The sequence below is a fragment of the Drosophila mauritiana genome, chromosome 3R (genome assembly GCF_004382145.1).
Source record: "Drosophila mauritiana strain mau12 chromosome 3R, ASM438214v1, whole genome shotgun sequence".
Taxonomy (NCBI): domain Eukaryota; kingdom Metazoa; phylum Arthropoda; class Insecta; order Diptera; family Drosophilidae; genus Drosophila; species Drosophila mauritiana.
The window spans coordinates 24516185-24538451 of NC_046670.1; the positions used below are offsets into that span (position 1 = coordinate 24516185).

The window sequence follows — 22267 nt, forward strand, 5'->3', positions numbered from 1 at the left end:
AAATTCGTTATTGTAATTGTTGTGAATATTGAAATAAGCGCGAGTCGTAAGCGATTTAGGCGGTCAACTACATAAATCATTAAATAAATGTATTTTACGTGAATAAAGGCTTTCGTTTTATAAATAACAACAAAGTATTGCAACTAACCAGAAGAACAGAAGTTTTGTATATATCAGCCAACTACATATGTCATGTCTTTTGCTTTTGTTTTTCGATCTCGATTTCGGCCTTTTCCCAATCTGAAATGGTTTTCTCCTTGATGCTCCACGAATCGGTTTTGGGGCCCTTTATTTCAGCTAAAATATATATAATAAATTATAATAAAGAGCTCCTAGAAATGAAGACGAACACTACTCACAGTTCTTGAAACGCTTCACGCCCTCCTGCATATCTGTTATCATGGCTGAGGTAACATTCATGATCTCATTGTAACTGGCCACATGGAATCCTGGTTTGTTGTAGGCATTGGCATTTTCGAGCACAGCATTCCTATCGTGCATTAGGGAAGCCATGGGGAATTTGGCTATGGAAAAGGCCAGATTAACAGCCTGGCCCAAAGCGGTGCCCGTGGCCACAACGCGATTCACTAAACCCATTCGCCGGGCCTCCTTGGAGTAGATGCGCCTTCCTGTTGCTATGATCTCCAAGGCATTGGAATAACCCACTGCAGCGGCCAGACGCACAGTTCCACCATCGCTCAGGGGAACTCCAAGGCGACGGTTGAAGAATCCCAGCACTGCAGTGTCCTCCATCACCCGGAGATCGCACATTAGAGCCAGTTCCAATCCACCGGCCACACAGAAACCGCTGATGCCGCAAACAAGTGGCTTGCGGAGATGCCGCCTAGTTGGACCGACGGAGCCCTCGTGACGCAACAGAAAGTTGAGGCTGCCGCGTTGCGCCTCCGCCTCCAACTCCTCCAGATCATAGCCAGCACAAAAGGAGCCACCTATGCCGTAGAGCACACCCACTGGAGAAGTATCATCCGTCTCAAATTGGCTGATGGCTTCGGTCAGCTGCTCCGCGGTGTTGGCATCTATCGAATTGCGCTGCTGCTCGCGATTTAATCCAATAAGTGTTATGTGCGAGTCCTTCTCCACCAGAACTGTGCGGGCAGGGGCCCCCTCTTGAGATTCGCTTTCCGCATTTCTTACAGCAGCCAAAGAAATGCGTCTGCAGCCCGAACAAGTTTGGTTTACACTATGTACACTATGTAAAAGGTTATAAACAAATCTGCTCATTACGCCGCTCGAAACAACAACCGTGGACATAGGCAGCATGGGCGTAGTCAGCAGCAATTACAAGGTATAAAACTTGCATGAGATCAAACGATCATTTTTTAATTAGCATGTAATTATTTAAGTTTTCTATTCAAAATAAATATTAATGAATAATTTTGTTTACAATATATAAATATTGATTGATCCCCCTTTCCAACAGCCATGCCCATAAGTATTGTATAGTGCCAAGTTTGCCTTAGCCCTGCAACTTTTGCAACACTGCTTGTCAGTTTCGAGAGAGCGGAGCTGGACTACCCGCTCTCTTTTTTCCCGCCAAGTCTAGTTTATTTTTTAGTGCCAATTGTAAAAATAAGTTGGAAATAGTTTTGGAAATTTAAAAAAAAAAGAAACGACTTTATAGTGGTTGATATACTCATTTAATTTAGTTATTGATACTATACATTAAAGGTACTTTCTTACATATTCCGTCAGCTATTTTCTGGCCATAAGCTGGCAGCACTGTCAACGGAGAGAGAGAGAGAGCGTCGCTGCGCTGTCAAGAAGGTGGGTGTGTGTTTGTGTGGAGTGGAAACAAAAAGGAAAAACACGAAAATTAGTCGGGAGCGCTGCGTTTTGTCCCTCAAACAGATATTTATAAGTAAAAGCCGCAGCGAAATAGTGCGAATCAATTATTTAAATGCACCGCATGAGCCAGCGCCTCGAACGCATATCGGCAGCAGGAAAACGCACAGTGATATAAGCAAAGTACAAAACAGTCGCCGCCTGCCGACAGACAAAGAAAAAGGATAGGAGGTGGTGAAAACGGTAAAATAATATTGTATTCCCATTCGATATTGTGCCACAACAAAAGATTTTCATTGCTACCGCACCCGCCCCCGCGGCCACGCCCAGCCCCGTTGCATGTGGCGCAATATGTGCCGCCTCTGTGTGTTAAACTTTAATTGAATCGGTTATGAGAACTTAATTGTGTCTATTTTCGGGCGGTTCATTTTCCCATTTTTTGTTTCTTTTTTTTCGATGCGGTGCGTCTGCCGGTGGCTTCCGCGTCACCACAACACTCGGGCGGCCCCGCCCACCGCCGAAGGGGCGCCACTGGAGGGGCGGTCGCCATTTGGTCCGCTGCTCCCATTTATGCTTTTTGTTTTTCCCCGTCTGTGTCGCCCATCATGATCTATTTTTGAAAATTTTATTTGCGAAAACAAAGTGCCACCGTAACCGAAATGAGACCCTCGTTCGTTTTATTAGGCTTTATGGACCTCCGCCGCTGCGGTTGCTTTCTTTTTGCGGCCGGGACACACCTTTCGAGAGCCCTACCTTTGATCATCCCAGAGATATACCGTAGACCTTCGCCATTATACTCCGTACAGTAGTACCTCTATATCTTGGACATTCCCACTTTACGATGTAGCTTACTCCAATAAGTAGAACTTCCATTAATATAAATAGTTTGCGACTCAGAAAGCGAGTATGACTACTGAGTCTCAAATATGCATACAGTAAAAACGTAATTCAAATTATCTAGCTATTCAAATTTTAAATTTTCATTCAATTCCATTCAAGCAATTGCTTATCTTATACATATGTAGTTGCGCGCCAAAAATGATGTGGTATTTAATTTATTTATAAAAACCTAATAAAACGAATGGGATAATTTAGTGTGTCATATATTTATACAGCATTTGTTTCTATTTTAAAGAATTTTTATTAAGGAAGTACGACTGTAAAATAATTTGCGGTCAGTTGGCTCTGGCGGGTTTATTGCCTCGACTAGAACTTAATTAATTGAATTAAGCTGGCGAAGACATTCATCTTCCATCTTATTTTGCCCACAGCACACAGACAGTACACAGCTATCGGCACAGGCACACTCAGCACTCACGATGTCAACCGGAAGGCCCATAAAGTGTGTAGTCGTTGGTGACGGCACCGTCGGAAAGACCTGCATGCTAATCTCCTACACGACAGACTGCTTTCCCGGCGAATATGTGCCCACAGTGTAAGTTTGTGCCTCGATAGCCGCAAACCGCAGATCGATATCTAACTTTAACTATGATATCGTTCACAGCTTCGACAACTACTCGGCGCCCATGCAAGTGGACACAATACAGGTCTCGCTGGGACTGTGGGATACGGCGGGTCAGGAGGACTACGACCGCCTGAGACCGCTATCCTACCCGCAGACAGACGTTTTCCTGATATGCTACAGCGTGGCGAGTCCCTCGTCCTTTGAGAATGTCACCTCGAAATGGTATCCGGAGATAAAGCACCACTGCCCCGATGCGCCCATCATTCTAGTTGGTAAGTTGCCAAGCGACGTGAAACTGCAGTCTGAAAACGAGAATCATACATATATCTTGGGGCGTATTCCAGGCACCAAAATCGATTTGCGCGAAGATCGAGAGACACTCAGCGGCCTGGCAGAGCAGGGACTGACGCCGCTGAAGCGCGAGCAGGGCCAGAAGCTGGCAAACAAGATACGCGCTGTGAAATACATGGAGTGCTCCGCCTTGACACAGCGCGGCCTCAAGCCGGTAAGTCATCGGTGCCCGGCACACCCTCCACCTACCCCTTATTCTTCACTAATTTCCCTTCCCACTCCGATTGCAAATTCAGGTGTTCGAGGAAGCGGTGCGCGCGGTGCTCAGACCAGAGCCGCTAAAGCGACGCCAGCGAAAGTGTTTAATAATGTAAATAAGGTAGAATGTTATTGGCTTTGGCGAAGTATAGAGATTCCTCGGAAGCGACACGTACACCGGCACAATGGCCACAACACATTGACACTAACGCAGCGCCCTCATCGACAAATCAATTACATGTATTTATTTATAAAATTCTCCGTACTCTCGTAAATGGCACCGAACCCGGAAAGAAACTCTAAACAAACGATAAATATTGTACGAAATTCTGTGAATCGAAATGTACTGCCATCAAAATTCGTATGAAATTTGTCCTTGTTTGGCTGTTTTTTTCTGCGGATCGTTGCTGTCACACATTTGGCAAACCACGATTCCCTCCCGCAACAACTGAAAGAACATTGTTAACAAAATCGGAACCACAGATAAATCATAAATCTAATGCACTACATATGTAGAAATCTAGTCAATTGAATCGAATGTATTGTACGAATAGTATCTGGCAGAAAGAGAAAATTATTACAACCGCAGCAAACATTGGTTTCGCATATCACGAGCATCTATGCATTTCCTAATTTCCCATTAAATGTATTATAGTTATATATAGCCATCAGCTAAGGCAGCCAATCCGCAGCTAACCAAATCTGAAACCAGGCCAATTCACTTGACGACGAGCGCTTAGAGAAGCCACTTTTTATGATATTCAAGCATGCGCATTTTTTTTAATTCTAACTCGACCCTCGAATCATAATCATAATCACTTGAAGCTCATTTCACGATGTCCTTTGAAAATGTAACAACTGTTGTTTATTATTTTATAATGACCTATTTATTACCCTAACTTTAAAAAACGAATTGTATAAACAACTTTTACGGCGTAAGTAGAGCAAAAGGATGATGTAAATGGAAAAAGGCAACCAAATGCATTTAAATGTGACGCGACTCGAATAATCGAAAGGAACAAGAATCAAAAACGAATACAAACCTAAAGAAACCAAGAAAAGCACACAGTTTTCCAAACACACAATGAGCATGATGATAAAGTTGAGACGTAACGAAATCCCAGGACAATTTTTGTACTAATTATACATAGAAAATCAAACGCAAGTCTTATGTAAATGAAAAATGTAACGAAGGCCGTTTGGGTCCAGCGATGTAGCAGCCGTGAAACAGATTTAATACTTACGAAAATATATACTGTAATTATATAAAGAAACAAACAAACCAACCAGCTGTATTTTGTGCTTAACTTTGCCTCTCATTTAGTCGTTTATTATGTTGTAAATGCCACGTTTCGTTTCCATTTCGGTTCTAAACAATCAACGGTTTGATAAAATGTATTCTGCATATGTATGTTTTAGAAGTGCGTGCCTCGATATCAACTTGTGCACAAATCTCTGAGTGCTTCGATTGGGTGACGTCTCGTGCGACTTGTGGAGCAGCTCCTTCCTCGACCGACTCCATACTCCATACTCCAAACTGACTCAATACAGGCGGAATGGCTTCGAGTGGACGGCCTGGCCAGACTTCTTCTTGGGTCCCGCGCTCTTTGGACGCTTCGGCTCCGAGTTGAGCGAGGGCATGGACACGGAGAGCACCAGACACTCCGCCGGCAGGGACATGGACGAGGTGAGTGTGGTGGCCCGCTGGATGCGCTGTGCCTTCCAATACTGCGGGAATCGAAAGAGAGGTGTTTAGAGACAGTCGGCTCGGATTCGCAGGAGCAGCAGGAGTGATGCAAAATAGTTGTCATAGCTCGACTGAGATGGCGACTTACAATTTGCTTGATCAAATTTATTTATGTTTCGATTACCAATGCATCCAATGGCAGTAGAGGATGTGTGCTCGTGCGTGGCTTTGTTGTAACGCTTGCGGCGGCGTGGGCGTGGCTTTGCCAAATAAGATACTTGTGGGTATCCCCAATACTTGATTTGATTGTCTATCTCAATACCGATAGGATAAGGTGGCTCTGTTGGAGTTCAAATACTAAGTGCAACAACGCCGAGATTTGGTAAATGAAAAAACGTTTTTTTTGTTTGTTTATTTGCTTAAATTTTGCCATTGTTCTTACATTTTGTAACAGGGTGTAAATAAATCGTGAGAATGATGCGCTTGACTAATAAGATACAAATTAATAGTAAAAATATGCTTATACGTGGTATTATCTCTTCTGTTCGGTTCGGTTCTTTTTGTTTTGTTTCGTATCGGTTCTGTTGGGTTTGGTTTTGGTTTTCACTGGTCGCAAAAGTATCTAAATGGTTGCATTATCTTAGTCGTTTAACATTTAGACGTCAAGTGGTAACATTTTCAACTAAGCATACACTTTACTCGTACGATTCTTGTATAATTTGCTTAAATATTTAGATACTTTTATTTATATATGTATATATATATAGATTTGTATGTATATATGAAGTTCTGGTAATACATTGAGATATATAATTCATGTCTGCTATCTGATGATAAGGAGTGCATTGCTCAACTAGTCAAATATACTTTCGATTGTATACCAAATACCGCTTCTATGTGGGGTGGTGGTGTAGATGTACGAGTATCTGCATCTCATTGCGTGCTTGCACCTCTATCGAATTGATCTGATCGCATTACTGGTTTGTGAATTGTCTGGGTGTGTGGGAATTATCGCATAACTCTCGTTTTGCATTGTGTGGATTTTGCTTAGATAGTACGTTTCAAATTAGCTGCTCGTATTTCACTTTTGATCTTAGCTTGCAAAGAAAGAGTCAGTTTCAGATTCAGTTTTTCAGATACAGCTCGACATGCATTTCGGGCATTTCGGCATTTAGCTTTGTTGATTTAAATTTTCATCAGCGCCAGAAGCCGTCATGGATGGTAGTGGACTCTGCGTTCAAGACAAAAAATATAAACGTGAATGCGTATCGATTGCACAAATCATAAAGTAAACTATTAAGGGGTAAACCAAAAGTCATGAGTTGGTTGGTTGGATGGAATGCATTGGAGTAAACGGGGGAGTCGCAAGCAAATGCCCATGAAACCGTTTTGGGGGCTTTCTATGAAGTTAAGCTTGGTTTGGAATGGATGCAGGTCGGCTTGGATCGTTACCAACGGTTCGGTTAGTCTATCACAGCACTGTTAAATATTTAGGTATATATAACTATCTATATACGCAACGGACATGTCTTTGAAGGACTCGCAACGCACATTAACTTACGGGATTTGCGTGATCAAATCGAATCGATCGGATCGAATGTTTCTATATTGTTTAAAACCGCATTGCATTCGGATAACTCGATTATATGATGTGGTAGTTAAAAGTAGCGATAGGCGATAAATAACTCTAATGGACGCAACTCGGTACGAATTTCGAATTTAATGCACTTAGTTTTCGTATGACTAGCCTAATAAAAATTGTATATATATTCCTAAAATAAACAGAATAGAAATATTAAGCACACAAATTAAGCACATAATTAATATTAATTTAAAACTGATGTGAGTAGAGGTTTTGAGTGGTATTGTGTTTTAGTGTGAGCGAGCAAAGCACGGTTGTTAGATGAAGATGATAATGATGATGATGATATAAATGCTGGGCAGCCTTTCGCTAAACCGTCCTCAGGGTCGGAGTTATTGGGGTTTGAGCAATTGCGGATCAGTATATTGTTCAAAATTTGTACTATCCTAAGTAGTGTAAGGTTTCCAGGCTGTTCGCCATTGAAATAATACTTTGTTAAAGGACATTCGCTAGGTACTAAAGGACTTAACAAACAGCTGGGCCCTTCGCGGGCACTGCTGACCTTGCCCGAGAGCAGAAACCCAAGGATCGGGATTCAATCTCCACCTGATCCTTGGGAGTTTACCCAGGGACAGGCCAGCTTACATCATCGCGGGCTAACCCTCGAAGAATGCATAAACATATGTAGGTATGTATGTATATTGGTTACAATTTAAAATAGAAACTCTTGCAAACTCATTCGATTCATTTCCGGTTTGAGCTTATCTAGTTGAGTTCGGCTTGTGTTCGGTTGAGTTTAGTTCAGTTTCGTTCAGTTTAGTTTAGTTGCTTTCTGTTTAGTCCTGCTTCAGTTATTCGTTTGGCTTAGGTACAGTACAGTAGTAAGTTGATGAATGTCTGGGTTAAAGCTAGGGAGAGTTCATTTAAAAAGCGACTCAAATATATTGTTACACACACAGTCTGAGTTACAGAGACCGAATTCTAGATGGATCGTGGCAATCAAGCGCCCTTGTGCCGCAAACTACAGTTAGCCGGCGGGGTGGCAGAGAGCGAGCGAGAGGGGGAACAGAGAAAGAAAGAGAGAGATTATAGTTTAGAGAATTGCGTGTAAATCTTCAAACACCTCGGGAACACATGGATGGAAAGCGCTGTTGCCAATGAATCTCAGTTTGAGTTTGAAAGAAATTCATTTTTAAATGTAAAGTAAGTGTAATTGAACTGAGAAACCAATAGATAATACAAAAAATCATCTCAAATCAAAAACAAATAATAATCAAAGGAAGCTACCCAACTTCAAGAGATTTGCAATCACTTCAAAAAATGTCCAAAAGTATGCAGCGAACTAGCAACTACTTTCTATTTTCCAAAGCATACTTTTAGACACTTCATAGATGGTTTCAAATCTCCAAAGATTTCGGTGGCTCTCCCTGATAAAATTCACGAATGCCCACAATAAAATACAATTCGATGCCTAGATAGATGTGCCAAAATACTTTGTCCAATTGTTAGTTCTCATAATCACAATTCCCCATGAACGGATTGATCTTTGGGAGTTGGTGGGAGTTATCTGAAAGCGGTTCGGGTGGGGCGTGTCTGTGGGTGGTTGGGTGTTCTGGGTGTTGTGTGGGCCTCTTTTGGGGTGTGGTGCTCGGTTAGTTGCGCATTGAAACCATAAGGTGTTAATCGAAAATGCAACGTAATTGATTACCATTACAGATTACATAAAAATGAATTTCTCGACGTAAACACAAAATGGGATAGCGATTATAATAGATGTTTGGAATATACTCGTATCGATTACTTTTGATTGCGTTCTTAATCAAATAAAGAGTCTAGTAATAAATCAGGGTTAATGCTAAGTTCTAGATATCATAACTACTTTGAGCTTATGTACACGTAGTTTACCTGTGTTGGTGGTGTTGTCAGTGCAACAGAGTGTTCAACATTTTTCAAATAATCCTTATCATCGAAAATCTTCTTCTCACCGCCACCGGGCTTGTGCTTTACATTATCCAAAGAGCCAACTTTGCTTTGTGCCTTAATTTCTAGTTTTTGCGTTTGGATCTGAAAAGTAGCACCGGCACCGGCAACGAACAGAAATCAATTAGCAAGATCATAGATTCAGATTGAATTTGGCAAATGGAGTATATGTCCATTTTCCAGGTTTTTCGACTTTGCGGGCGTGGGATTACTCGTATTATGGACACACGAAAAACGGCCAATCGGGGACATAACTGAAATTTGGAATTTTCACACACAGAAACGGCAGAGCACAGAACGTAACAAATGGTTGGAAAAACTAATGGTACAAAAATACGCTACAGGGTGCGGTGATTTCAGGATCTCGAAAAGTGTTGCATAGGTGTTTTTAAAATATACCAAAAATATGAAAGAAACGAAATGCAGCTCGGTTTCTATACAAAAGCACACTTATTACACTGGAAAAAAGAGTTATCACGACTACTTACATCCTTCGGGTTGTTATCCTTCGAATTCGTTGTTTAATGGTTTAGTTAAAAGCAAAATACAGTTTCCAAAATATGGTTTAAACATGTTTCGGTTCGTTAAAATAAGGGTGGAGAAACAATAAGTTATTCTCAATTATTCAGAGTGATTGTCGGCATGGTTAGGAACTAAACATAATGCTTTCCCTCTAATCTGAGTATATATGTATGTACATTGCTGACCCCGAAACTAAACTAGGTGTGTGTGGGTGGTTCGTTTTAGCACCATTTTGGGGGTGTTACCTACCCAACGAAAAAAACACTACTCCTCCTCATTATACAAATTCTGATCCAAACGTTTGTTATTGGCGCAATGGCTGACTATTTTGGAGCCCTCGCCATAGATGATGTTCATCTTCCTATCGTAGCTCTGGAAAGTGGTTCAAGGTTTTGGTATTTGGGTGTTCTGGGTGTTAGTTCTAAATGTAGTCTTTCTTAATAGTAATAACCTTTGAAAGGTGGCAGCATGCTGTTTAAAACTGAAGAGAACATTGCAGCTCATGCACTGAGAGAAACGAACAGATAGTATAGAATAGAATGGATGCGGCCCATGCCCATGCCAGTTGGTGACTCAGGTGGAGCATCCAAAAAACCAACATAAGCCAACAGCAATCGGAAATCATGCTTAACCGCTACAAAAATCAATACTTATGTATGAACACTCGTGTTCTCGTCTCTGGGTCAAACTCAAACATGAAATCGCCTGGGGGATGGGGTGAAAGGTCACGAAAGGGGTGGCCACATACCTTGATGTCTCCGCCACCCGGCTGATGCTTCACATTGGCCGTCGAGCCCACCTTCGGCTTGGCCTTGTCCTTGAAGTCCATCTTCAGGGTCTCGATCTTCTTGTCCCCGCCTCCCGGCTTGTGGGCGGCATTCTCCAGCGAACCGATTTTGGACTTGGCGTTCCACTGCAACTTTGTTGTAACTATCTACGAATTTGCAGTGTTTTGTGATTTGTTGGTGCGAGAGTGTGCGGTTTCGATGCGATTCGTTTCGGTCGTAAGTTGTAAATAGATACAAGGTAGGTAAAACGATTATAAGCCAAAGTCAAAATATCGATCGAACGGATGATATCCGCGTCAATGTCAGAGTCGCACCCAGTTCTACGGATACGGATGGGTTTGGAATACGCTACATAAGGCAACGGAATTATGCTGCTAAGTGTCGCTGCGAATTGGCAATTGCATTTCCTACAACAAGATACGAGATACAAGATACAAGATACCGTGCTGACGATTGCCCATCTATAATGGGCATGAATCTCAAATAGCAAATCGACCGTGAAATTGCTTTTATTCAGCCAATACATTACTTTACTTTACTTTACTTTACGCGACTATACTTTACGTTTCTTGCGCTCAGAGAAAGATACATTTTCTCCGTACTTTAAAAGCCATTTGTAGATGAGAGAAATTTACAGAGATTAATGTGAGAGTTATGTACTGGCTTGGACCAGAGTATATGCTTGAAATGGATACACCGATCCCTCCCATGGATTAAAACGCTGGTCAAGATGATGAACAATCCGAACATACCTTCTTTTCGCCGCCCTTTGGCATGTACTTGTCGTTCTTGGCCTCGATGCGCGGTGCCGCCTTGATGTCGATCTTCTTGGACTCGATTTTCACGTGGCCGCCACCCGGCTTATAGGTGGCATTGTCCAGGGATCCGATCTTGGAGCGCACCGCCTTCAGATTGGGTGAAGGCGCATGTCCGACTTGTACCTTGTTCATTGGAACTGGTGGGGCAAACAGAGCGATAAGATGATGTGGATTATGTGGATAGATGGAACTTCGCTCTCACCTTTCTTGACTGGCTCGGGCTCTGGGGTCTTGAGGAGCAAGCGGTTCTTGGAGGCGCTGCGCGACTTGGGGGCTGACTTGTTCGAGGGCGTGGCACTCGGTGGACGCGACGTGCCCGACTTGTCCGGCTTCGATGAGGTCGATGTGGGCGTTTTCACGGGCGAACTGGGCGAGTTGGGTCCGTTGCGATCCTGCCGAGAAACAAACACAGCGCACTGTTAAGTAAACTAACGATGCTAGAGGGTTAGACCATGTGGATTACTAGCAAGTAGGTCGCATCGGCCATTATAACGAGATGCATCCTGGGACGTAACTGTGGTGACTGCGGGTTTATTATCTATTTACGACTACTGGCTCTCAACACTCCCGGGCTTTCCGGAGCTGTCAACGTAATGCCAATGGCATTTATGGCCATACGGCCGTACGCCTGCCGATTTGGCTTTGGATGTCTCGGTACGAAGGACTTATAGTTTATGCATTGTTTTATCGATTGTCGCCGCTTCGTGTCGCCTTTGCATATGGGTATTTATAGAGACAACAATTCCGACTTGGATATAGGTATGTGTATGTTTGAGCTACGATTTACCCCAAAAAGCCAACCCCCCTGGAAATCCACAACTCGTTTTCGTGTTTGGCACTTATCTGTGCGCAGATATCACCAGGCATATAAATCGCTTTTTGTGTGTGTTTCTTTGGCGGGTTTTGGCCATATTTGCTTGCTTTTTTTTTACTTTCTGGCACTTTTTCACTCGCACCTGTGAAGCTCACGTACTGCACATATATACTTTTGATTTCTTCGACTTGTGTCGCACTTTCTGCGGGTTTTTCCGACGCGCCAACTGCCGTCTGCCAACACAAAACTTAGTCTGAACTTTAACGTCTGCACACGAACTTGGGAACTGAACGACGGAATTGTCGCAGACAATATGCTATATGCTATATGCTACATATGTGATATACTCGTATGCTATATGCTATATGGTCTCTAATGGAGCGTGGAGCTTGTAGCTCGAAGATCGCCCGCTGGTTGCCCCGGCCTTTTACAGATATTTATGATTTGAGAACTCGATGCGGAGGAAAGGCAGACGGAATTAAATTAATTTGTTGCCAGTTCCAGTTAATTTCCTCTCAATTAACGGAGACGCAGCTGAGGTAACAATTTATGGCTAACTAGTTAACTGGTTCAAAGCCGATACCAACTCACCTTCTCCTGAGTGGACTCATCCACGCCGCTGTCATTGTCGCCCTCTGAAAAACGGAAAAAGGTTACTTAGATACCTAGATACGTGAGGGAGGCATGGATATATCACTTAAAGATACAAACAATACCGAAATCAAACTCATGAGTCATATTGAGATAGTTAAATTTTAAAATAAACTTTTGAATGGCTTCACTAATGGTCTTTGGTTTATCGTTCGATCTGAGTCTTACTGAAGCCGGGCCCCTTTTTGGATTCTCCGGCTGGGGGGCTCGTCTGGAAGGGCGGCTCGATGTCCTCCAGTAGGGGCTCGCCCATGGGATCGGGCCTCGGGTTGAAGGTCTTGAGCGGGGTCACCGCGGGACCCATGACCACGTCGTCGTCGTCATCGTTGTTGTTGTGTGCACTGGCTGCCGAAAGTGGGCGTAGTTGCTGCTGCTGTTGCTGTTGCATGTGTTGCTGCTGCTGCTGCAGCTGTTGTGGTGGTTGTTGCTGTTGCTGTTGCGGTTGCATGGGCGGTTGGTTGAAGGGCGGTCGATTGAAGGGCGCCTGCAGCGGCTGACCCGGCGGCGGGCGTGCAAAAGTGGGTGGCGGCGGTCGCGTCATATTCTGGGGCGGACGTGCTCCAGGCGGCATTCCCGGTGCCCCGGCAGGATTCCAGGGAAATCCGCCTGGTGGCCTTGGTGGTCCCTGGCCCGGTGGACTAAGCTGTCCGCCGGCATTGGGCAGACGAGCCTGCTGCATATTGAGTTGCGGCGGCATGCCCGGTCGCATCGGTGGACCCATAAGCAGGTTGCTCTTGCTGTCTGTGCTGCGCAATGGTGGTGGCCTGGCCGCCATGTTCGGCGGCATGGGTGGACGGGGTCCCATTCCGACCATAGGTCGGGCTCCGGCGAACGGAGGACGCGGCTGTGGTGGCCCCACGGCGGGACGCATCTGCGGTGGCAAGACAAAGTTCTGTGGGGGTCGCACATACTCGGAATTGGGTATACTTTGGAGCTTGGGATTGGGTGAGAGTGTGGGTCGCGAGTTGCTGCGTGACAGGGTGGTGCGATCTTTGGGTGGTGCATTATAGCCGGTGGTGTAATCTATTGTCGTTGGCGGCGGGCGTTGCTGCCGTTCATATGCGGAGTAATCGGCCGCTGGCTGGGATCTCTGTGGCTGCAGTTGACCGCGGTCCTCTCTAGGTGCCTCATAGGCAGGTCCTGCATTGTTCTGGTACTCTGGATTCGGCTGAGATCGTATCTGCTGTTTGGAAACTGAATCGGAGCCGTAGGAGGCACTATCCGAAGTGGTGTTGCTATTGTTAAAATCTGTGTTTAACTGAGCTCTTGGCTGTTCTTTCTTTCGTTCCACAGATGAATCGGAGGACTCATAGGGCACATACTCCTGCGTGGATTGCGGTCTCAACTGCTGCTGGGGACGATCTACAGATGCGGAATCCATGACATACTCTGACTTGGACTGAGCACGCTGCTGCTGCACTGGGTAATCCTGTGGAGAAACTTCCTGGCCGGAGCGATCCTTTCCCGTGCCGTACATCCTAGCGAAGGACTAGAACTTCTCGCCTGCGGTGTCGGTGCAGAAATGTGCAAGTGTCTGGTAACCCAATATGTGGCGGAGCCGCTTTTTGGTGGCCAATGCCACCGATATACACCCACATGCTCCTCTGCCCCGGCAGACTGGCCCATATCATTTGCATATGTATGGCCATATATCGTTGTCGGCTTACTTTTACTTCTGCCAACTGTGGGGTGCCAAGTGCCAATGGTGGAGCTACGGCTCGTGTATCGGAACAGACGTATCAATATAGTTCACATTGAGTGGGTGCTTTCAAATTTGATGGCTCTTTCTGCATTTGTTTACATTTTATTGTTTTGGTATTCTCTACTTGGCTACTTGGCTATATGTATGGCTATATGGCTATAAGGATGTTTGGGTATTTGGCGTTCGGGCGGCGGTCTTTGGTTACCATTAGGGAATTTTGTCATGAAATTCGGTTGCCAGCTGTAACGTGACCCAAATTGTTTTTGTGGCTTATTGATTCAACAAAAGTTTTGGCAGTTCTAAGGCCCAAATCGACGGGCCACAAGAAATCGCTGTTTGATTTGTTTCGCAAAGGGTTCCTTCCACTGACAATGATGTATGTGCAAGGTCGGCGGAATAATACAACCATTAACCTGGATCATTCCCTATGCAAATTATGCTCGTAAATCATTTGTGCATGGGCGAATCGGTGTGCGCTAAGTGCAGCTCCAAAATATATATGGATATATATGGGTACTTCAAGCAAAACTCACCGCATCGGTATCACTCATATCTGAGTGGGTTACTATTCGAATTTGGATCGGGGACTATGTCTATATACGACTCTATACAGACTGGTTCTCGGCACTGCCTGGCAATTAACTTAATGCGGAGAAAAAACCGAAAACTTTTGCATTAAGTTCCTGTGATTTTTTTTTTTTTGTGTGTGTTACATTTGACGGGCGAATCGATAAAATTGCACAGGACGACGAGGGATCCTTTAAACTGGAGGAGCTGTGACCTCAGCACGTGCCACATCCGACTGGCAACTAAAGAGGCAACTGCAACTTGTGCCGACTCAGAGTCGGAATCGCCAACTTCCTGGCAGTAGCAAAAAATATATATACATAATAGTAAAAAATAAAGGAGGCCTGGCAGAAACAGCAACTGCAAATTAGGGCCACAATGATTTGTGATTTACCCGCGGCTGACATAAACCGAAATTCCACACAATGTTCATGTCAACCGCACAACAACGCTCAACTCAACTGTCATTTGTGGCCAAATGGTCTGGGCCAAATTGATTATCAGCCAAGTGGGATGGGGTTGCAAAGTCAACAGTTGCACAGGTGCAAGCACCGAAGTTTCCTAAGCCCGGGGGCTGCATTTCAATTAGATTCACCCTCGGTGAAATATGGTTAACAAAACTTGGTCCTTTGGCAATTGAATTCGCGCGCCACTGCAGTAGCGATTTTTATCACACAGTCCAAAGACTATCAATTGTTGCAGTTGCAGTTGGCCATAAAACAAAACAAGCGCCATGCAATTGTATCGATTTTCCTGGCCAGAGGGCAATAACTTGGCCACGTACAGTCTGAGAAGGCTAATGCACTTTGCACTTTGGCTTTAACACGGGAATGCAGGGGCAATTTACCTAGGGGTGTAAGTAACCACCTCTGCTGTGACAAAATGGCTTAATAATATGTTTTATATTTTCTTATATTTTTTATATTTTTGTTTTGTATTTAATTGAGCTTATTGAAATATTTTGTTGGAGCTACGACGCCAGCTCTCTGCACTGCGTTGTGTTTGGCGCGAGTGTTAAAACTCGACTGCTTTTATTTGCTTTGAAAAATTTCGAATTACAATACTTAGAATTGGTTTTGATACGCCAACTTGGTCTGGCGGAGCGTGGCCGCTCGTAAACTTCTCGGGGCGCATAAACAGAATGTGTCCTTGCGCAGTTCAAAGCGCTGCCAGGATATATTTTTGGTGGAGCAGACCCTTGGGTTCTGGCTGCCTGCCTTTTTCTATTGACATACAAATTTATTAGTGGGGCGCCGGGGAAAAATGCAAATTCAACACGCCAACAATGAGCGAATGGTGGGGGCCTATAACGCTGATTTTATATGCAGATTTCATTTGACTTGATTAATTTAATGGCCACTGGGGGAGGCATTCCGACGCGCATTTGTGCATTCCCTTTGCAGACCTAATCCTTTGCCCTCGGCAATGGATATATTTTTGTATCCACATGAAGCCAACTTGCACCGCTTGCCACGCACCTTTCCATTATCCAGGTGTTGTTGTCTTAGGTTCCCCTAATTGTTGTCTATTTATTTACAAGCAGCCAGCACGCAAAACTCCGGCGCTCTAATGCGTAGACATAAAAGTAAACCTGGCGAGATCCGAACTGACGTGAGGTTAGCCAGAGATTCATCCTTAGACATGGAAGGAGCGGAGTCCTGGGCTAATGTCTGCATAGTTCTCTAGCCTAATTTCGATTGCCAAGGTTATGGGTCTAACTCTAGGGCTGAATGCCTAAGTTAGTTTGATTTTACAAGGCTTCTGACGGTTATTTCTGTTTAACATACCCATTATTGAAGCCATTTTAAGTTATCATTAAGTAAGTTCCATAAATCTGAATACAAACCTGGAAATATAAAAAGAAATTATGTTTAATATAAAGCATTAGTTACATAGTAATTATATTTATTTTGAAATTTCTATTTATATTTTACTTTTTAAGAAATATATTTTTTTTTATTTCGTTTTTATATTTTTTTACTAAAACAAACGAATTCGCCTTAGTTTAATCCAATTTGCCCCTAGGTTGCTGTCCAAGCTAATCTAATGCAACAACCCAGCGAACAGCTAATATCCAAGCCAGCACTGCTTGCGCTCAACAGCCGTTGTGAATTTGAAATTAACTAATATAAATAATATCAAAAAGTATGCAAGGCTAAGGGCAGATTTTTTAGTCCTCCAACACAACTTATGCATTAGAGCTTACCCCTTTATTTGAACTTACTAAAATGGAATAATCGATTTGGTAACCATTTTAATTAGTAGAAAATTACTTAAATGTTATGTAAATCAAGTGCATTTAATCGGAAACGCACGCTAAGCAAGGTCGACTGCTTTTTGTTGACACTTTTCTAAGGGGGGTGGTTTTGCCACCCCCTAATCGCTTTCGTTTGCCTTGCTTTCCGGCATTTGTTTAGCTTTTTTTTGGGGGATGCAGCCGGTCGGTGGGTGGTGGGTTCACGTTGTATCTATCGGCATGCCTTCCTCTTGGTTGGCTTCCCTTGGTCAATTTGTGTCTGCGTTTCGCTCATTGATTATTCTGTTCAGCATTCCTGTGGGGGAGGAATTCCTCATGTGGTTGCCGCCGCTCATATTGCGCATGTTTGGCCAGAATGTCCTGCGACGCAAAAGATGAATCACAGCTCCTCCTCAGGAGTGCGAAAGCTTAAAACGCAGCTCAGCCAGCAAAATGCAGGCAACACACTGACAGAAAATGAGGAATGTTTCGCATATAACTTACTTATGAGTTGGAATAAAATGGCTAAACCAAATTATCTTAATGTGAAATCAAAAGTTGGTACCACGATCCTCAATTTTATATATTGAACTATTAACATGTTTTTAAATTATGAAAAACTTATTGGTGCTTGCCTATACCAATAGGTAGTGCTCAAAAACGTGAAAAGTTTTGAGGAATGAGTGGAAGTTTCGGGAATTGCAAATTTAAGCTGGCCACACTAATCTCCGTCTTTATTTTCTGCAACTTTTCGATCACGTGTTTGCAACTCCGCAATTTTTTCGAATTAAATCAGACTATTTCAAGATGTTCATTCCAAAAGCCAATCGTATCGCCATCTACGAGTACCTCTTCAAGGAGGGCGTGCTCGTGGCCAAGAAGGACTCGCCCATCCAGAAGCACCCCGAACTGGACAAGATTCCCAATCTGCAAGTAATCAAGGTGATGCAGTCGCTGCACTCACGTGGCTGGGTCAAGGAGCAGTTCGCCTGGCGCCACTTCTACTGGTTGCTGACCAACGAGGGCATCGAGGCACTGCGCTGCTATCTGCACTTGCCCCCGGAGATCGTACCCTCCACTTTGACGCGAACTAATCGGTCGGACGCAGTGCGCCCGCGCGGAGGACTCGGAGGACCGGGACCTCGTGGATTCGGAGGCGCCTCCAAAACCGATGAGGACAGATCGAACTACAGACGCGGTCCCGGCGCTTATGGAGTGGACAAGAAAGGCGATGTGGGTGCCGGAACCGGACAGGTCGAATATCGTGGCGGTTTCGGTCGCGCCTCTCGCTACAACAATTAAAATAATGGATAAATAAAGTTGTTGCCCAAAAACGATACAAGCTCATATGCATTCTAAACGTATTTATTCCTTGTGTTAATTACTTTGTAAATGCATTTCGCAGGTAAGGAGTTTTATAGTTTGCTAGTATAACAAGTAACATATTCTTATATTCCCAAGTTGACTACGACACCTTATCAATTAATCAAGAGCCAAATTTATGGCTATATTGACTAGGACCTCTGGTGGCGCGTATTTCGTGTCGCACATGCCCGTATTTATGGTCGAACTGGCAGGCGGTTTGTTAACTTTAACATTTGTATTTTTGACGCACTTCGATTATTGATTGCCTGCCACAAAATGTGGCAATTGTCAGTGCGGCAGCCGCACGCACGATACGTCGGCCAAAACGAGCTGGTGTACCAAATATGGACTTGGCCACAACTTCCAGCAGAACAACAAATTATGCGGCGTCTGCCCAAAGCGGTGTAAGCCAACTGGGATGGGGAATTGGTAATGGAATTGGGCTTGCATTGGATTGGATTGGGTAACCCACCCAAGCTGAAGACTCCCTCTCCTACTGGGGAAAGTGAAAACTGTCGTGGAAAATCGGGCAGATTCCAAAGCCGAGTTTATTGAACTGGAATTGGATTGGAGGTGCCAACGCTCCGTAGCCATTTGACAACTCTTTTGTGGCTTTAATTAGAGGACAACACGGATCCGAAGGGATTTGCATGTCGCGTGTCTAGCGACACTTTGCTCGCGGAAAAACAATTAGGCAAACACCCGAGCTAAGGCAGTACTTTATTAATATTCCGTTGCCAACTTTATTGATCAAACTTTTCATTTTGAAATTAATTAATCGAGTCCCAACTTTGCCGCATTCCCAGATGCATCCATCAGATACGGAATGCATTAACAACTTGGTGGCTACTAGTCAAGAAATTAGCCTACCTTATGGTAGGCTGCTCGCCTGATAAGTGGACACAAATTCTTGAATCGCCCGGCCGACTAATTAATTTACCATTAAGACCATATGGACAGGCCATGCGTATCCCAAAGTCACAAAATCAGAGGCCAAAATCCAAATGCGTCTTGCTTGAATAGTTTGCGCATGGGTGTGCCCCACAAATATGGCTCCAAATATTTGGTAATTGTTTCACAAAGCGGAAACCTTAACAATTAGCAGAGTTTTAAAGGCTTTTCGGTTAAGAAAAAGGTATCTACGGAAAACTGGCACACGCCCCCAATAGGAAAAACCAAAGACCGAGAGAGAGGAAAATCAATTGCAGCGCCAACTGCAAATGAGAAACGAGACTGGCAGCGTTTTGTGATAATTGAAAAGCCACCGCGAAATGGGTGACAGAAATTGCAGCGATTCTGGGCTATTTATAAAATCGCTGAGTGCAGTATACATTTGTTTGTTTTCAATTGAGCAGCATTACGTCACACGATCATTATTATTATTAGTATAAAATATGATTGCCAAAGAAAGTGCCGAACAATCAGGTAGAAAGAAAGTCTTATCAACACGAGTGGCACATATGTACGTATAATCTAGATCTGGGGTGACTTCATGTAGGTGACAGCTCTGATAGTAATCAACGACTATATTTTTACTTTTATTATTAGCGCTAAACAAAGCTACAGCGCATTGTTATTGTTTTTATTCAGCAGAGCCGGTTTGCTCTTGACTCGAACACACTTGATTTAATATTCAGCCGGCGCGAGGCAGGGGTGTATCTTTTCGCTGCACACACATCGCACTGCCCTAATGAAGTCAACTGTTTTAGAGGATAGTTTGCAATGGAGCCACGTCGCACGGGGAATACCCTATTCAACAGGAAATTCAATATTTAGTTTAGCCAGCTGATGCTGGTGAACTCTGCAGACCGAACGACCCCGAAAAAAAGGTACACGCAGCTCGATTTAAAACGAGGTCAAATGCAGAGCAACCACAGCAGCAGTGCACTCAGAAAAAATAAGTGTAACTTAACATAACACTTTATTCGGCTTGTATTAATACTTTGTATAGTTAGAGCCACATAGCTAAACCAATATTTTTTGAAACTCAAAAACATTTTCAGACTTTTTAGAGCGATTAGAAAAGATTTAAAGTTGGATTTCTTTTTATAAGGTATGTACAAGTGCAGGGATAATCCTTTTGTGCACGAGCTCAAATTGCTGATAACTTTTATCGCAGTCGGCCATATCGGTATCTCTCTAGAAATATATATTGTGTATCTGATAGATACACACTTGCACCTAGCCGGGCATCAAGAACAATTAAAAGCTGCACTCGGCCGCCGTGTGGGTTGCTGGTGGCTTGCCACAGTTGCAGGTCATTAAACCGAGAGCTGGGAGAGCACAATGCAGCCACTTCCACATCCTGCCGGCTGTCGAGCCCCCTTGAGCTGCGCCCCAAAAGCCGTAAACTTGCCGGTCTAAGCGGTTACTCAAACAGATCACACACACAGAGCGCTGAGCCGGCCAAATCCATTTGCATAATGTGGCGGGCATGACGTGAGTCCACGGCCTGCATGCTCGCCTGACATAACCATCAATGTCCTGGGGTGTGCCGGCAATATAATTTGCCTAATTGAGCCATTGAGCCATCGCTATCACCGTTGCAACTGGGCTACGGAGGCGTGCCTTGAACTTTCCTAATTGATTTTCTAAAGCACACACGGCGTATGCGTAATGCGCTGTGAAGTCACTTTAACTTACTAAATCCAGGTGTACCAGGTAACTGCACATATAGAAAGGTAGTGATTATATGCTTATTGGTTTGGCATCACTTATCATTTCACTGTTTTGTTAAATTTCTATGTTTTATTAATTTTAAACCATTTCTTTTCTGTGTATCTTGCATCGCCCTCACCTTTTTGATCCTGATTAGCCCTCGCGTTTGCTGGCTTCTGTTGCAGTTGCTGTTGTTGCGGCTGCTGCTGCTGATGCGGTGGTGGTTGTTGCTGCTGCGGTGGTGCTGGTGGTGCGGCATTTGCTGCTGCTGCTGCTGCTTCCTGTTGCAGCTGCTGGTGGGGCAGCGGTGGGTGGGGGTCGCCTAGTGGTGGCACAGCATCCAGCAGTGAGCTTTTCTCCAGGACATCCGCCATATTGAAAGTCGAACGAGTGTGTGTGTGTATGTATGTGTGGTGTGTCTGTATTTGTTGCACTCACGGGAAAACTCGAAAAGGACTACAGATCTGTCGGTATTTTTCGGTGCGTGTGTGTGTGTATCTTTGGGCTAGTCCTTTTCACTTGGAATAATATATTTTGGGTTCACTTTCGATTAAACAGAACGCTGAGAAAGGCTCGCGTAAATTTATTTTGACGTTTCAAACAATATTTATATTTCGACTTGCTGCACTCACGCTCACTCACTTCACTGGCACTCTGCTAATTTATTTGGATTTTTGCTGTTGCAAATTAGAAATCGGCGAGACAGCTCCCGCTCGGTCGGCTTGACGGTTTGTTATCTCGATTTCAACTGATTCGTAGTCGTCGTATTTAACCGAAACTTTTCTGACACTTTTTTGATTCGACGTCGACGCAAAAGCTCAGCGGAATCACAACCCCAAAGCTATTATTATGTTTACTTTAGAATTGTTATTGTTGAATAGACGAGGAAGGCGTGTGTTTCCACCCCTTTTTACACTTTCTATTTTAATATAATAAATGAATAATAATTACGAAAGTAGAGACAAGAACCATATTAACCAAGCTCTGAGCTTAATGTTTATTTCGAAAGCTCTCTCTCGTTGAGAAAAAGCGATAAAGACATTTTAGTACACGGTATTTAGGTCTTTTGTTTATTCGCCT

The 22267-nt window shown here is 43.9% G+C and overlaps 4 protein-coding genes across 18 annotated transcripts; 2 read left to right on the forward strand and 2 right to left on the reverse strand.

The window, feature by feature from the left end:
* Nucleotides 1–68: 68 nt before the first annotated feature.
* LOC117143061 (probable enoyl-CoA hydratase) lies at nucleotides 69–1278 on the reverse strand. Its single transcript, XM_033307518.1, has 2 exons — nucleotides 360–1278; nucleotides 69–297 (listed from the first exon to the last, which is right to left on the reverse strand). Exons 1-2 carry the CDS (start codon nucleotides 1270–1272, stop codon nucleotides 191–193), a joined length of 1020 nt encoding a protein of 339 aa, XP_033163409.1. The 5' UTR covers nucleotides 1273–1278; the 3' UTR covers nucleotides 69–190.
* A 508-nt stretch (nucleotides 1279–1786) lies between these two features.
* LOC117142689 (ras-related C3 botulinum toxin substrate 1) lies at nucleotides 1787–5099 on the forward strand. The gene is made up of 5 exons (XM_033306846.1): nucleotides 1787–2046; nucleotides 3075–3238; nucleotides 3308–3540; nucleotides 3613–3773; nucleotides 3856–5099. The coding sequence occupies exons 2-5, from the start codon at nucleotides 3123–3125 to the stop codon at nucleotides 3931–3933; spliced, it is 588 nt and encodes a 195-aa protein (XP_033162737.1). The 5' UTR covers nucleotides 1787–2046; nucleotides 3075–3122; the 3' UTR covers nucleotides 3934–5099.
* A 176-nt stretch (nucleotides 5100–5275) lies between these two features.
* Nucleotides 5276–21943, reverse strand: LOC117142688 (microtubule-associated protein tau). Of its 15 annotated transcripts, XM_033306839.1 has the most exons (10): nucleotides 15776–15862; nucleotides 14895–15003; nucleotides 12828–13530; nucleotides 12600–12643; nucleotides 11397–11586; nucleotides 11129–11331; nucleotides 10337–10522; nucleotides 9555–9572; nucleotides 8992–9150; nucleotides 7296–8107 (listed from the first exon to the last, which is right to left on the reverse strand). In XM_033306839.1, exons 2-10 carry the CDS (start codon nucleotides 14910–14912, stop codon nucleotides 8006–8008), a joined length of 1623 nt encoding a protein of 540 aa, XP_033162730.1. In that variant the 5' UTR covers nucleotides 14913–15003; nucleotides 15776–15862; the 3' UTR covers nucleotides 7296–8005. The 15 variants fall into 15 exon arrangements, 14 of the variants coding, with proteins under 14 accessions (XP_033162736.1, XP_033162733.1, XP_033162724.1 ...); XM_033306842.1 differs by lacking the exons at nucleotides 7296–8107; nucleotides 12828–13530; nucleotides 14895–15003; nucleotides 15776–15862 and adding exons at nucleotides 5883–6735; nucleotides 21327–21941; XM_033306833.1 differs by lacking the exons at nucleotides 7296–8107; nucleotides 14895–15003; nucleotides 15776–15862 and adding an exon at nucleotides 5883–6735 and having other exon boundaries at nucleotides 12828–14151.
* On the forward strand, nucleotides 17868–18504 carry LOC117142690 (40S ribosomal protein S10a). The gene has a single exon (XM_033306847.1). It carries the CDS (start codon nucleotides 17972–17974, stop codon nucleotides 18464–18466), a length of 495 nt encoding a protein of 164 aa, XP_033162738.1. The 5' UTR covers nucleotides 17868–17971; the 3' UTR covers nucleotides 18467–18504.
* Nucleotides 21944–22267: the final 324 nt, after the last annotated feature.

Excerpts from the sequence above, each read along its gene's own strand:
- LOC117143061 (XM_033307518.1), bottom strand. The coding sequence starts at position 1,272 with ATGTCCACGGTTGTTGTTTCGAGCGGCGTAATGAGCAGATTTGTTTAT. Across the intron at positions 298-359 it reads CGTGAAGCGTTTCAAGAACT|CTGAAATAAAGGGCCCCAAA; the intron begins GTGAGTAGTGTT and ends TATATATTTTAG.
- LOC117142688 (XM_033306831.1), bottom strand. The coding sequence starts at position 14,136 with ATGTACGGCACGGGAAAGGATCGCTCCGGCCAGGAAGTTTCTCCACAG. Across the intron at positions 10,523-11,128 it reads CAAAGGGCGGCGAAAAGAAG|ATAGTTACAACAAAGTTGCA; the intron begins GTATGTTCGGAT and ends GCAAATTCGTAG. Across the intron at positions 8,108-8,991 it reads TGACAACACCACCAACACAG|TTTGCGGCACAAGGGCGCTT; the intron begins GTAAACTACGTG and ends GGCTAACTGTAG.
- LOC117142689 (XM_033306846.1), top strand. The coding sequence starts at position 3,123 with ATGTCAACCGGAAGGCCCATAAAGTGTGTAGTCGTTGGTGACGGCACC. Across the intron at positions 3,239-3,307 it reads GGCGAATATGTGCCCACAGT|CTTCGACAACTACTCGGCGC; the intron begins GTAAGTTTGTGC and ends TATCGTTCACAG. Across the intron at positions 3,541-3,612 it reads TGCGCCCATCATTCTAGTTG|GCACCAAAATCGATTTGCGC; the intron begins GTAAGTTGCCAA and ends GGCGTATTCCAG.
- LOC117142690 (XM_033306847.1), top strand. The coding sequence starts at position 17,972 with ATGTTCATTCCAAAAGCCAATCGTATCGCCATCTACGAGTACCTCTTC.